This window comes from Molothrus aeneus, chromosome 2 (assembly GCF_037042795.1).
Source record: "Molothrus aeneus isolate 106 chromosome 2, BPBGC_Maene_1.0, whole genome shotgun sequence".
Taxonomy (NCBI): Eukaryota; Metazoa; Chordata; class Aves; order Passeriformes; family Icteridae; genus Molothrus; species Molothrus aeneus.
Window position 1 is genome coordinate 35,148,186 of NC_089647.1, and position 14,020 is coordinate 35,162,205.

General features: G+C 37.8%; 1 protein-coding gene across 4 annotated transcripts in view; it reads right to left on the reverse strand.

Annotated features, from left to right (window-relative positions):
* Positions 1-468: 468 nt before the first annotated feature.
* GRM5 (glutamate metabotropic receptor 5) overlaps positions 469-14,020 on the reverse strand; it is a 245,452-nt gene continuing 231,900 nt past the window's right edge. For all 4 annotated transcript variants that reach the window (XM_066544701.1, XM_066544700.1, XM_066544702.1 and 1 more), the window contains one exon: positions 469-7,883. In XM_066544701.1, the coding sequence (XP_066400798.1) occupies positions 7,061-7,883 (823 nt within the window). In that variant the 3' untranslated portion in view covers positions 469-7,060. The remainder of the gene's footprint in view (positions 7,884-14,020) is intronic.

The following is a 14,020-nucleotide window of genomic DNA, read 5'->3' on the forward strand; positions in this document are numbered from 1 at the left end:
TGTTGCTAGTGGTCAAAAAGGCAGAACTCTAGAAACCAAATGTTAAAGGATATAAAAAATTTCCTCTGATATTTTTCTGCAGTTCAAGATTAGATGTGAATCTACAATTGCAGGAGTAAAGTAGTTTCTTAGGACATCTATAAAAATAAAGTTTTGGTATATGATTCCGAGTGGAGGAGCTTTGTTTTCTGTTGCTCAAGACTAGATTATTTTACTATTTTCTTTCAAATCTACATATGCCTCATCAATGAGATTGTGTGTGCGTCAAAAGACAAAGATCAAACTATAGTAGAATGTTATGTAACTATGATACCATTAATGTTAACTTAATCCTTTAAAGCAACAGAGAGGGAGGAGTAAAAGAGAGAGAGAGATTGTTTTTCAAGCGTTTGTGCATAGGCATACCTGGTTTGTAGAAAAATGCACTGAAGACATAGCTGTAAGTGTTCTGGAGAAAAAAAAATCCAGTTTTCAGTCATATCACAGATTCTTTTTAATACTGTTCAAAAAGTACCTGACTCTACATAAACACCAACTATAACATGATGTAGACAATTGAGAAACAAGCAAGTGTATTCTTCAATGCTAAAATAAATTACATTTGTACAGGTAGAAAGCAAACCAAAGCTGATAAAAATGTTAAATTTTTATGAAAAATCTTTTTCAGTTCACATCAAAATAATAACTTTACATTCTCTATGTTTTAATAGTATAAGCAGCAACAACATAAAAAAGAACAAACGGTCACAGAATGTTTGAAACCAGTTCTTCATAAGTTATTAGCAAATTAAAAAAAATAATTACAAGCACTTGTAGCCCACATAAATCTTTTGGAATTGGCACCATCTCTCTAAAACATCTATATTCTATATAGATTTCTAATTACAAATACCACCAGCAGCTGCCATATAATCCTATTAGTACATGTAATATACATAGTATATTTGTTCCCATTTGGCAGATTGGAGTGACTTAATATTTATTGTTTGTTAATACTGTCATTGCTCAGGTGAGACAAAACCAGCCATATACACCAGTTCATCACCCAGATGAATTTTTTACTTACCTTTATGCTTCACTGGCCTGTATCTCTTTTCCTTTTCACAGTATAAAATTGTTGGTGGCAATTGGAGATATTTGAACTGAGGATAAAATAATAAACCATCACAGAAAAAAAAAGAATTCAGGTAATTCCATGTAAGTCTTTACTAGATTAAGTGCATACTGAAATGGGTAGCAGATGAATGATTTTCTTGTTCATGGAGAGTATTGACTTCATTTTTGGAGTTTCATTAAACTGCCAGAAAATTGTGATCTCTTGGGTATTTTTGGACATGTTCACTCACATCCCTTAACATGTTTAGTTAGAGGATGACTTTCCCATTGGGATACCAGATAGAGTATGAATGGTAGGAAGGACCTATTCACCAAGCCTAACTTCAGGAATGAATCTAGTAAAATTCATCTGCTGTTTGATTCAAAAGAGAGTGGGAAGAATTTCCTGTCATTGTAATTCTCTGGAGAACAAATAGTCAAGTCTAGACTTCAGTGACCACTATACAACTTTGATTATCTTTATATGGATATTAATCTGGAATGATTCTATTGACCCAAATAGATGAAGGACTTCAGGACTTAAAATTATTCTGTTTAATACATAGCTTTTTGCTCTAGTGTGGAGGTCAGGACCTTTTGTTAAATATCTAGCCTTTCTGTGGAGTTTGTGAGAAGAGTTAGTTAGTTAGTTAGCCCAAGAAATCAACACAACAAGGAAAGAGATGTCTAGCAATACTCTATTTGAGCCAGTATGCAAATGCAATGTGCAGAAAATGCTAATTTTCCTCTGGGATAAATTTCTGGAGACACCTATACTTTTTCTTACAAAGATGGGCCAGGTCACCTTTGTAAAAGGTGGCTGGAGGAAAATGAAATAAGTCCCTTTTTCTGCAGTCTCAGAGAATAAGGAATTCAAGTTTAATTCCTTTACCTATCCAAGAAGATTCAATCTCTCCTTTCTATGTTGGGGTCTGAGAACTCCAGATGGAAAACAACATTTCTGCAGATAAGAAGTTATCTAAGGGCATCCTTCCCTCCTGTCACAAAAACATTTTTCAGGGAAGCATTTAACTTTTTTTAGCCAATATGTAGCACAGACAAAAAGTTGCCTTTACTTCTTTGAAGTTAAAATACCTTGTCTCTGCTTCAGAAATTTTAAAAGTATTTTATATTAAATGGTCATACATGATCTATAATTTTATTCAGTGTATGTCTTATCAGGTTGCACTGTTCCTTTTCCACTGCAATACTCTTGAATTTGTTCCTGTCCTATGAAAATACCTTGGGGAAATGAGTAGAAACTCAACACTGAGTCATTGGAGCACTTTTCAGCCAGGAGACTGTATGGTACATTCTGTGTACTCTCATGTATTTTCTGCATCCTTGATGGATTTTAACATGAGTTAGGTACAAAGATCCTTAGATGTGTGATGATCAGGTTAGTTCTGAGCATACATAGACATGCTATGCTAGATGCTGGAGGAAGGTGGCATTCAAATAGTTGTTTTAAAATTGAGTTTAAATTGTAGGTATTAAATTCTACTGAAATCCTAACTTTAGGCTCCAAAGTCTCTTTTTTGGGGTCAGCCAAACCAGACCTGACACCGGTCTCCAATACAATACAAAATTTGTGGTCACGTTGTTAGTCCTGAGCATAGTGCTCTGATTTCCCTAAGGAACCCACTCTTTTTTATGCTGTCTGTTGCTGCCATCTTTTATCCTCTCACCTCATAAATGATGTATTAAGCAGAATAACAAGGTTGCACACTTTCCTTTACAGAACTTACACCCACAGCTATGCAGTCTTCCAGTTTGGTCTTGCACACTAAAGAAAACATTTGCAGGGGAACTCTTATATCATCCAGAGTGAGAGTCATGGATTGGGCTTCCCATTTACTTGCTTTTGATAGCTTATTCTCTCAGTTTTTAACACTAGTTTTCCTTTTACAGACACAGAAACTGAATAAACATCCAAGAAAACTAACATAACTTTTTTTTTTTCTTTTAGAACTTATAACGGTTTTTGAATTAGCATTTAGTTTCTATCTCACTTTTGTAGCTGGAAATCAATGGAAGAAGCCAGCACCTTGTGATTGACCAGGTTCCATGAAATATCAACAAGTGATTTGTGGACTGTGGTCTAAAAATCTCTGGTCTAAGGTATCTGCATGAGTCTAGGCACCAAATGTTCAGATAGAAGTACAAGGAAGCACATCTTCAAAGTCATCCAATCATTCTTCAGAGACAATTTAAAAATACAATTCTTCAGTATTGCAAAGGCTCCTTTCCAAATGGCCTGAGAATGGCTCACTTTATTTCAAAAGCATTGATCCAGAGGTGATTACACCATCACTCTTTAGGGCTGGCCTCAAGCACAAAAGAAATAAGAATTTTTTTTGAGGTCCATGTGGTCAAGAATGACAGTAGTTTCAAATCCTTTAATTCCCTTTGTGTCAGCAGCACTATATTGGAAGGCAAATTTCAAGCCATACAGTTGGTACTTGCACATTCTTTAGTTAGATTGAAAAGTGTTCATGATTGTAACTTTTGCATTTATATCTGAAAACCCTTGCCACTCTAGCTTAATGTCTCAAACTAAGACTAGCATACAAACAGCATAATGAAGTCATGATGTCTGTCATTCATAATTTTTTTCCCTTATGTCAAACCCACTGGCTTCTCCCAAAGAACTTTCCAGTCTTGCAAATCTCCCACTGGGCTCATTTGGATTATTACTACAGACATTACACCATTTTTGCCTTCTTCTCCACAAAACCTTTCCTCCCTTTGTTGAAATTCAAACATGTAATAAAAAATTACATTGATGCACTCCAGTCTGAACAATTAAAGCAGATTCTGCCTTCCTTAAATGCCTCTAAGGTTGCCCATCTTTCAATAAAAATAGACTGATTCCTAGAAGATACTACCTCAGCAGGGTCCATCCATAGTTCCTTGCGTCACTAAAATGTCTGCTGTGGCTGATAGATACGCAAAAGATACATGACTCCTCCAAAAGTGCGAGTGAACAAAAGTGTTTAAAATTTCGGTTGCACAGCATTAGGGTTTTAGGCTCTTAAAACATGCATTCAGGGCACATGGGGCATCTCCACCCAAATTGTCATGACAGTACACATGACCATTGTCAGGAAGCTCTGAGCAATAGCTGTGGTGCAGTTTGAGAGCAGAAGAGGTATATTTATGCTGAGCTTGACAGTTTCTATTTTTCACTCCTTTTTACTAGTTTTGTATTTAAGGAAATATTTTTATATTTGTCATATAATCCTTATTTCCACTGTTGATTATTTCACAGTGCAGTGAAACCCACAGATTTTAGCAGTAATACAATTCTATTAATTGTCCACCACCATAAGAAAAGACTAAAGGGGATCTAAAATTCTAGGGAAGGATCAAGATGGAGGATGTTCTTGTAAGAATATTGGTCAATAATTTGAAGTATAAGAGAACAGGTAGTAATAGAATCCCTTTGAAATTCACATTAGTTGTGTCAGTACACTCTATATTAGAACAATATTGCACTGATGGGAGACAAATATTATAATATAAGTCTTCCATGAACAACATTTAAGTGGTCTAAACTCCCCTAATAAGAATATTTGTATCACAGACTGATTGGACATGCTTTTCTCTTAAATGTGGGTTGTAACCTGTAACAGAAGATGCTTTCTCCTGATGGCATGGACAGCTAAGGAATGATGAGACATGCTAGTACTGTGAATCAAGAGGGCAAAACTGAGCTCTAGTCTGGGAACCGTGCAGCTGCACAGAGCTGAGTCTGTGCTGATCAGTCATGCGAGGATGCAAGAACTGCATATGGGCAACAAGGACCTTCAGTCATGCCTTAGTGTAGGGATCTGCCTTCTGGAGTAGAGCTGTTTTGTGACCTGCCTGTTCATGCTATTGGCGAAGCTGATAAATGACTGTACCTGACAAGACAAGCATGCCCAGACTGCAATTGGATAACATTGCCTGACTCTAGAGTCACTAGAGTACCTCTGTGAGGTGCTGGTCTGGATTCAGTCATCTATTACTTTTCATTTTTAAATGTTGTTGAGAAGCAAATTGGGGTGCAACACATAATAGTGAAACAAGCATGCCAAAGGAATAGAAAATGCTCTTTGTTAAAATATGTGAATGTGCTTTCATCTTTTACTTGTTTGATCAAATAGCTATTTTGAACAAGGGGGAGAAAAAGGAGGTATGAATTTTGATTACAAAATATTTGTTATTTTCGAAGAAACAAGATCTAAAGGTTTTGAAAATAAAATATAGCAGCCTTATTTCAAGGCTCCCTTCCTTGAGGCTGTCTTCTATATAAGGCTACATCAACTCAACTTTGAATTGAAGTACATTACTCATCACTTCATGCTATCCTTCAATAAAATAAAACAAACCCATAAAAGTTTGGCACCTGAGGACAGCTATGTCATGAAGAAGAGAGCAAATACAGTGTGCGTTTAGGGTCTGACTTACAAGTTCTATGTAACTACACCTATCAAAAATTATTTAGCTACTATTCAAACTTTAAAACTCTTCCCTGCCTGTATTAAAAAAGTGCTGTGACAGTATGAAGTGCACTAAACTGTACTACTTTGATATAGGAAAAAAATTTTGAGGAATCCCCTTGTTTCTTCTGTGAGTTGCTAAGAAACAAAGATTCTGTTGGTTCATATCTCATTAGGTCTTCTTTGTATTAACCTTTACTCTGTATTGCTTTGAATGTACTTTTTTGTCACTGTTCATAGCTGCAAGGCATCAGCAGCAAAACAAATTTTAAAATTGCTGCTTATTAAACAGTAGCTTAATCACCTCTAAGCAGACTTTGACACAGGGTTTTTTTCCATATATATGTGTATATTAATTAAGATTATGACAACCTGTCCCACTGATAGTTAGCATTTGTCATAATCCAAATTGGTATCCTAGAATTCTGTCATTCAAAGGATGGAGAAAATCCTTAGGGTGTTTACCTGTTTGTTACAAGCAAAGATGGGAGCCTGAATAAGTATTCTAACTGGTAACATTATCATGAGGATGTCCATAAAAATGTGTTAATTTCTCTAGGGAGTGCAGCTATAATGTAGCTTGGTAGTGCTGCTAGAAAGAGAATATTCATCTCAACAACTTGCCCTGGTAAGTGAATTACAAAACAGTACTCCAGAAAATATTTTTTGCTACTTCAATATTAGTTGGCAACATGGTGAAATAGTCAGGAGATCTTCCTTGGGTTTTGTTGTTGTGAAGGTGAATCCAATGATAACAAATTGAAATTTGATACTGATAGAAGATAATTTCATAAACAAATGCGTAGGTTGAGAAGTCACTTGTAAAGCCCTCCATATTGCAGTCACTCACTGCAAAGCCTCAGCTTAGTGTTATCCATGTGTAACGTATCACAGACACAATATTCTTCAGCAAAAGGTTTCGTAGTAACATACATTACTGCTTTTTGTGATCTTCATAGAAAAAAAAAGAGAGAAAGCTTGACATGTTGGTCCCAGATTTGAGTCTGTTAGAAAATGTACATTCAATGTTTGGTCTTCTATTCTTGATAAAAGATCAAGGTTCACTTCTGGGCAAGGGATCAGAGTAAACAAACAAACCATTGTACAGTTGTTTACAATCTAGTTACCCCCTGTCCCCTATATTGTACACACAGTTCATTGTAATACTAAAGCAAAGCACTTGGTATGTAACTGGATTAACAGACTCCTTATAAGCCCTCAAAAATAGATTCAGTGTTTCTGAAAAGCCCATGTTTTTTTAAGGCCACGATAATCTGCCAAGAGTCATTTTGTCTTTAAATCAGCATAATTAATCTGATGTTTCCGCCTCTCAAGTGATTCCTCTTCTTCTCTTCCATTCCTCACAAGATGACCCAATGCTTCTCACTGTGTCTGCATAAACACTGGAGATCTTGAAGACTTGGCTGTCCCCTCACTACTTGCTTGCAGTTGTTGAGCTCCAACATCGTCTTGGACTACATTCACAGCGAAGAGGAACTTTGAGTATAATCTCTGATGAGGAGTGTGTCGTATTTGGGGGAGGATGGGATACAGAGAGCTGATTCAGAAGCTGGAGAGCTGGGAGATGCACTTCCAGAATCAATGGAGTCTCTAAAAGGAGAAGGAGGAGTTAAAGCCACCAACTCCTCCAGGTCTTGCTTGGTTGTTGGGGTCTCTGAAGTGCCTTCTTTGATGCTGTCATTTGAAGGTTTCCTAGCAGCCTGTGAAGAACCATTGACTTCAATGGCAGGAAGTGGTTGGATCTCTGCAAGTGTGGTCATTGTTGTAGGGAGCTGGATTTCCCGTGGAATCAGGTACGACGAGCAGAGAGGAGCAGCCCCCGCTGTCCCTGGAGTAGGTGTTGAAAGCATCATAGAGTTCAGCTCACTGATATTGGCTGTGAAGCGAGTAACAACACTGCTGATCTGCTCCATGATGGACCCTTGAGAGGAGCTGCTTCGCTGAGGAGGTTCTGACTGGAAGGTGGGGGCTTCATCTTCTGTTCGGCTGACAGAGGCAGTTCTGTGGCTCAAAGTGCTGATTGGTGAGGGAGTCTGTGGTCGGTATTGAGCTGGGTATTGCTCTTCGGCTTCCGAAACGTCGTAAAGCGTTTTGGCACTAGCCTCAGGAAATGTAGCGCTGCTACTGTGCCGGCTACTATCTGTGCTTTTAGAAAAAGGCTTGATCACTGCAGTTTGGTTGGTGTTCTCTTTTTTGTTGATGTGGACTGACAACCGCTGCCAAAGGTGTGCTCCTCGGCTGCTTTTCTCATTCTGGGCCCAGGAAACTGATTTCCCATTAGAGCTGTAAACACAAATGAGATAAGATGGTAACTTGCTACAAAGTTAAAAATTTAATTGCTGTACCTATATCAAGGGTATATGGTATTTTAGAATTTATATTTACTATAAAGCTAACTGTAACTTCATCTATATCTATTTATTGCAATATATCTATCATTTATACCTGTATGTTTGAGGAAAACAAGCAGCAAGTCAGCTCATTTCACAGGCCAGTTGTGCACCCAGCCACCACCTGTCCTGTGCTAGTTCATGGCCACTGCTGGCCCCTCTGTTGAGGCCCTTGGGGCATATGCAGTGTCCATGCTGAGGGAGAGAGCAACTTGATGGCTTCCCTTCTGTTGGTCTGGTGTCAGGAAGAGGGCCTGTGGGACTGAGGGATGCATAGAGGAGTAAGGAAAAATTAAATGCTTGAAGAGAGTGAGAGACTCGGACTGGCTAGAGTGCAGGGGCAGGTGTGTGGGCAGGCCTGGGAGCTTTCAGTGGTAAGGAGCTTGGTATAGTATTCTAAACATGGATTCATGGTATAGGGCAGGGATTGTAGACTGGGAGATGAAGAAGTTTAATCTGTTAAGGCTGGGGAAAAAAATCTGGTTTTGTCCCACTATTTGAAAGCATTGGAGCAACACACAGAAAGGGACTATACTGGTTGTAGGTAATGGGCAACAACTTCTTCATCAAGGTACTTGGCAAGCTACCTGCCACTAAATTAAAGAAATAATTTATTTTTTTCAAATTGCAGGTCAGCTCAAAGAATTAAACTATGTTCCTAGTAGGAAAGAAATATCAGACAAACTATACAGGCTCTTCATGGTAACATGAGTTTGGAGACAGCAATAAACATTTTGCTCCACTTTTCTGCAAAATGAGTCCTCTTAGGGTAAATTCTCTTCAGATCCCACCATACTCTTTTTCAAAATTACTTATTTGTCTCCTCTTGATACCTAAGAAAAGCCAGCTGTGGCCCTTATGAACACACAGTATTTCCTTCTACATCTTCCTCAGTCTGATGAACTGGTGTTTGCACATACATTAACATATAGTTCTTGGAAATAATGAAGATATTAGAAATATCTCTTAGCTGAAACAGACAATGACTCTGAAATGATGTCAACAGGAAAAACAGTCCACACATACAAATAAACATGATTTATACATAAAATGCATCAAAACTTTAGACAATTCGCTTTGGTTTCCAAAACATTTGCTATAGTCATTTAGGATTTGTGAAAAGACAACATTGGAGACCCTGGTAGACTACTGCAAATTTGTTTTTTAAGTCTGCAATAGATATCCTCAAATGTTAGCCTGCAGCATAATAGTTTGCAAAGCACATACTTTACTAAATACAGATGACTTTATACCAGCCTTCATGTGGAGACTTCCCTCAAACTATCCATTTAATAGCTCTTCTGGCCATCTAAAAAAAGTTGCATGTTGAGTGTAAAATAAAACCTCCTGATGGTTTCATGTCTGTGATTACATTACATGGAATTACAATGGATCATGTAACACAACATATATCAACATATTTCCCCTTCAAAGAAGCATGACAGAATCCAGAAGACAAACACAATGTAAAACAATGGGTACTTTAGGAGAGGGAAGACTGGGAAGGGAGCTGTATAAGTACATATGGGCTCCCCCCTTTGCTGCAATGGTCACCGGGATGATATTTGTGTCTTGGAAGCTGTCTGTTAGGCCCCTGTCCCCAAAATGCCAGGCAAAACAGCTGGTGGTTTGTAACTTGCTGTTCAGACAATCCCTTCCTTCTGCTGTACTGCAATCAGAGCAAGAAGGAAAATCAAACTCTGTCCTGTAGCACTGCTCACTGAATTTCTAGGAGTCCAGTTCTGGACTGAGCAGGAGATGGCACCAATGTCTTGCAGAGTAAAACTGTTCCCTCTGAGGACCATGCACTTTTTTCCTTGCAACACATATTCTGAGGGTGTTGAGAACTGTTTGAGAGCCCTGGCTCACTGGTCATGCTGAGTCCTGAGCTCAGTGGGATCTCAGTGACAGCAGCAGGAGCAGATTTTGGATTGTTTGGCAGATGAGATCTTGCCTCTAGTTCTGCTATGTGACCATGAAACCTTGTCCCAGCTGCTGCTGTGTTTGACCTGGACTAGGAGGGAGAATGATCTGGCACTTGTAACTTTGATCAGGAAGAGAGGATGCAGATCCAGTCTTGGATATCCTCCTGGTGAGGTCTTAGAAGGGCTTGTGACAGGCCTGCCTGCCACAGGGGTGAAATAAATGCCATTAACATGAAGGATTAGTCAATGCAAATAGAAATGTTTGCCCAAGAAAGTGGTGTATTCTAGCACCCCTCCTGACTTCAAGCACTGACTTAGTACAGATGTTCAAACCCTTTTAATAGAGTACTAAATGCATATAAATATTTTCATGGCCTGAAGACCAGATTTTAAGAGTTTGTGAAAGCAACATGCTACTCCCTCCCTGGTCACAGTTAAAAAGACAATAATTAAGGAGGGATATGAGGCTGAAGAACCTGGAGAAAGGGAAAGGATGAAATCTGAGTTTGCATCGAACCCTTGGGAAAGATAGTGAACAGTTAAATGTTCCGTGGTGCAAGTCACCAGCCTCCCTGAATCTCAGTTTGAGTTTGGGTCAGTCTTGGCTGAAATACTCACACTTCTTTTGTACTCTGCCCTAGAGTAATTTCTGCATGTGGCTCTCATCTTGATCCTAGGGCTCTGAAGGAGACCCAGTGGCTGTTTAGCACAAGTTTTGCGCAAAAGTCTGAAAGACTTGACCATTATTCACTGCAAATACCTTGATATTACAAAATGAATAGGACAAAAACACCATCCACTGAACAGGGGGTGGGGCACTGGAATGCGCTGCCCAAGGAGTGGTAGAATCAGCATCCTTCTAAGTGTTCAAAACACATTTGGATCCAGCACTTGAGAAAATGGTTTGGTGGTGAACACAGTGATGTTGGGTTAACAGTTGAACTTGATGATCTCAAAGGTCTTTTCCAACCTTTTTGATTCTATAATTTTTCAGTAAGGAGTGTACCCTATAGCTAAAGAATTTTTGTGTCAGAAATGCATCCTCTGTTTTATCATACTGCACCTACTTACTAGGAAGTCAACGCTGGACTGAATTGTGCAATCATTTTTTTGCCTCTGTAAAAGGAGCACCACTTGTTTTCTTATACTGCCATGAAAGTGGGTTGAGGATATATTGCTGTGATAATACTCTAAGATCCTGCTCTAACTGCATATTGATTGGTACTCCGTCAGGTTAACTGGACACCACGCAATGCTCACAACTTAAAAAGAGAGAAATAAAGATAGATCACAGACATAGAATAGGATATCTAGGAATGGAATTGTTTACATTTACTATGCCCAGTTATGCCTTGACTGTTCAATGATGGGAAACTTTAGGATAGTGAAATTTTAGATTTTTCTTTTAAACAGATTTTGGCTCCATCAGTTGAAAACAGAAGAAATAAACTTTTGAACTCTCAAAGGAATTTCACTGCAAAGTTTGGCTGAATACAAATTTTTATATCCCATTCTTCTGCTCTGCCAGTTCTTCTGCTGACACATTGCACTGAATAGAGCAGAGGAGAATGGAGCAAACTTCAACCAGTGATACCAAAATGTTCAGATTTTTTTTTAAACAAAGCCTTTTGCAAAACTTTTATTTTTGTTTTTAATTTCTCTTGCTATAGGTTAATTAGGTTCAGATTTATGCACAAGAGAAACTTCCTGAGAACCAGACAGTAATTTTTTCTCCATTGTCTTTACTAAAAGCTGCTTTGATTTTGATAGACTGGCTTTTTCTCTGCCTTCTAGACTTACATAATATGTACAAGAAACAAAATTAGAATAAATGAGAAAATTTGAAGTAGCTGATATTTCAAATATTTCTTCTGCAGTTGTCCACTTGATGACAGAATAGCAATTAGTTTTGTTTCTATTTTTTTTCTCCTACTGAATCTCTTCAGAGACACTTGAGTTTTGTCTTTAAAGATTTTTTCTGTTCAAGAGAGCTATTAACTGCTTTTATACACTTAGATGTGAAAAAAAATTCCTCTCCCTTTACAAATATTTTTTAACTGTCTAGAATGGGTCACTTGGTCTTTTGTTTTTGTTGAGGTAGTAGAACTTTGTTGCAGTATTTTCTTCCTCTGTTGTATGATTATCTATGAGATGGTGCATAGGTCTGCCACTAGCCAGGTGCTAGTGAGGCAAATTTGTTTTGTAAGGTACTTCAAAGTGCAGAAGAAATGAAAAACAGGAAGAGGAATTTACAGACACAGCAGCTGAAAACTCTCATATTTTAACAAGGGTGCCATTCTTGTTAATTATCCAGAGCTGCTAAAATTAATTCTGGTGCTGAATGCCTAGGGACCAGTACTGGGGACAGTTACTGAAAACTATGCAATTTGAAAATAAGTGACTTCCTCTCTTAATATCTTTCACTGAACTAGGAAAATCAGTTTAAAGTGATGGAATTCATTATTTTTTAAGAAAGCCCAGAATGTATAGCTGCATAGTGAAAACCAAAATATAAGTGGAACCATAAAAATGTAAGGGAATTTTTAGTCTCTGTCACATACTAATATGGGTATCTAACTCCAAATTTGAAATGGTACAACTGCAAACACACACTGGACAGTAACTTGATGGAGACATGTAAGATATGTTTGCAACCCATCCTCATGTGACTACAATAAGGAAAGATTCCAAATTCTTAAGTTTTTTAAGTCCATGAATGGAATTTCATATTTTAGAACACTGGTCCAAATTTTATGGAGCTAAAATTGGTAGCAAATTTGTGCCCCGATGTTTCAATGGCTGAAGTGTTGCAATTAAGGTGTAGTTCTGACACTGTGCAGACTTCTTGCATCTTTAAGGGTGAACTCTTCCCATGTTATCCCCAGAAGCAACTGGCAGGATAAACTTCTGTACTTGGCTCAGCCCATATAACTTTCTGCCAAAGAGAACCCTTATTATTCAAAGTAAATAGTAAGAACCTGTTCTCCTTTTAGACTCCTCTGCTGAAACCTTATTGAGGACCCAATGATATAATCATTCTGCCTGAAAAGGATTTGTGTGCTATCTGCAGACTTAACTAAAACTTGATACTTCTTAAGGGATGGTGTGTGTATGTGTGTGTGCCTATGATGAATTCAAGGAGGGGCAAATATGCATTTTCTTTCATCTTGTCACCTGCAATCTCAGATCATTATTTCTTTTGCTTGTAGTGACCCAAGTTCTTCATCCCTGGGAGAATGCAAGTGCCTTGCAACATGCTAAAAACACTGAAATTAAATAAGTGGTAAAGTGGTGAACTTCAGTATACAACTATGAAGAAGCAAGTCATAGTTTCTCCCAGAAATATAGAACAACCTGGATAACTTGATGCAGAACCAAAGATGTCTAAATTAGGTAAATTCTACCACTGTAACGTTTTATTTTGTTGCTATTCCTCTAATTTAAAAAATCTTTTAAGAAAACCTCGACATGCCTATGTAATTTTTTCCCTGGGTAGAAGACAATTCTGCCACAAACAAATAACCTGCTAGTGATATATCACTCAAGTTATTTAGTTTAAATTAATCTCATACTGCTTTTTCTGTGGAAATAAATGACAACAAAACAGAAAAGAGGAACAATACAAGGAAAAAAATACTTTTGTCATGTCCTGAGCTGTAGAAATAAACAATGATTTGCAATTATTTTTTCAGAGTAGTTTTCTGTTGTGAACAGCAAGAGCAATTATTTATCATACTCTAAAAATCATAATATGTTGATACCTCCTTTCCTCATGAAAATCCCAGCTGACATTTATTTGAGTGACTTTAATATGTAAGTATGAAAGAAACTACAAAGTGAGAGAGAGTTGATGGACAAAACCTTTGTCAGTGACCTCCCAGTGCAGCCACCAGTGATGCTGATTCTGGTAACTGCTTCAGCAGCCTGCCTGATTAGATTGGGAAATGGAAGGTCTGGTATATGAATGAAACATTTCTAGTACATCATTACTCAAAATGCAAAAATGATCCTGGTATGAGATGTATCTTCTTTTCTCTACTACCATGACCTCATTGCTATTGTTGATTAAGGTAACTAGAGTTGTGTTATGCTTTTTGTCTGAAAA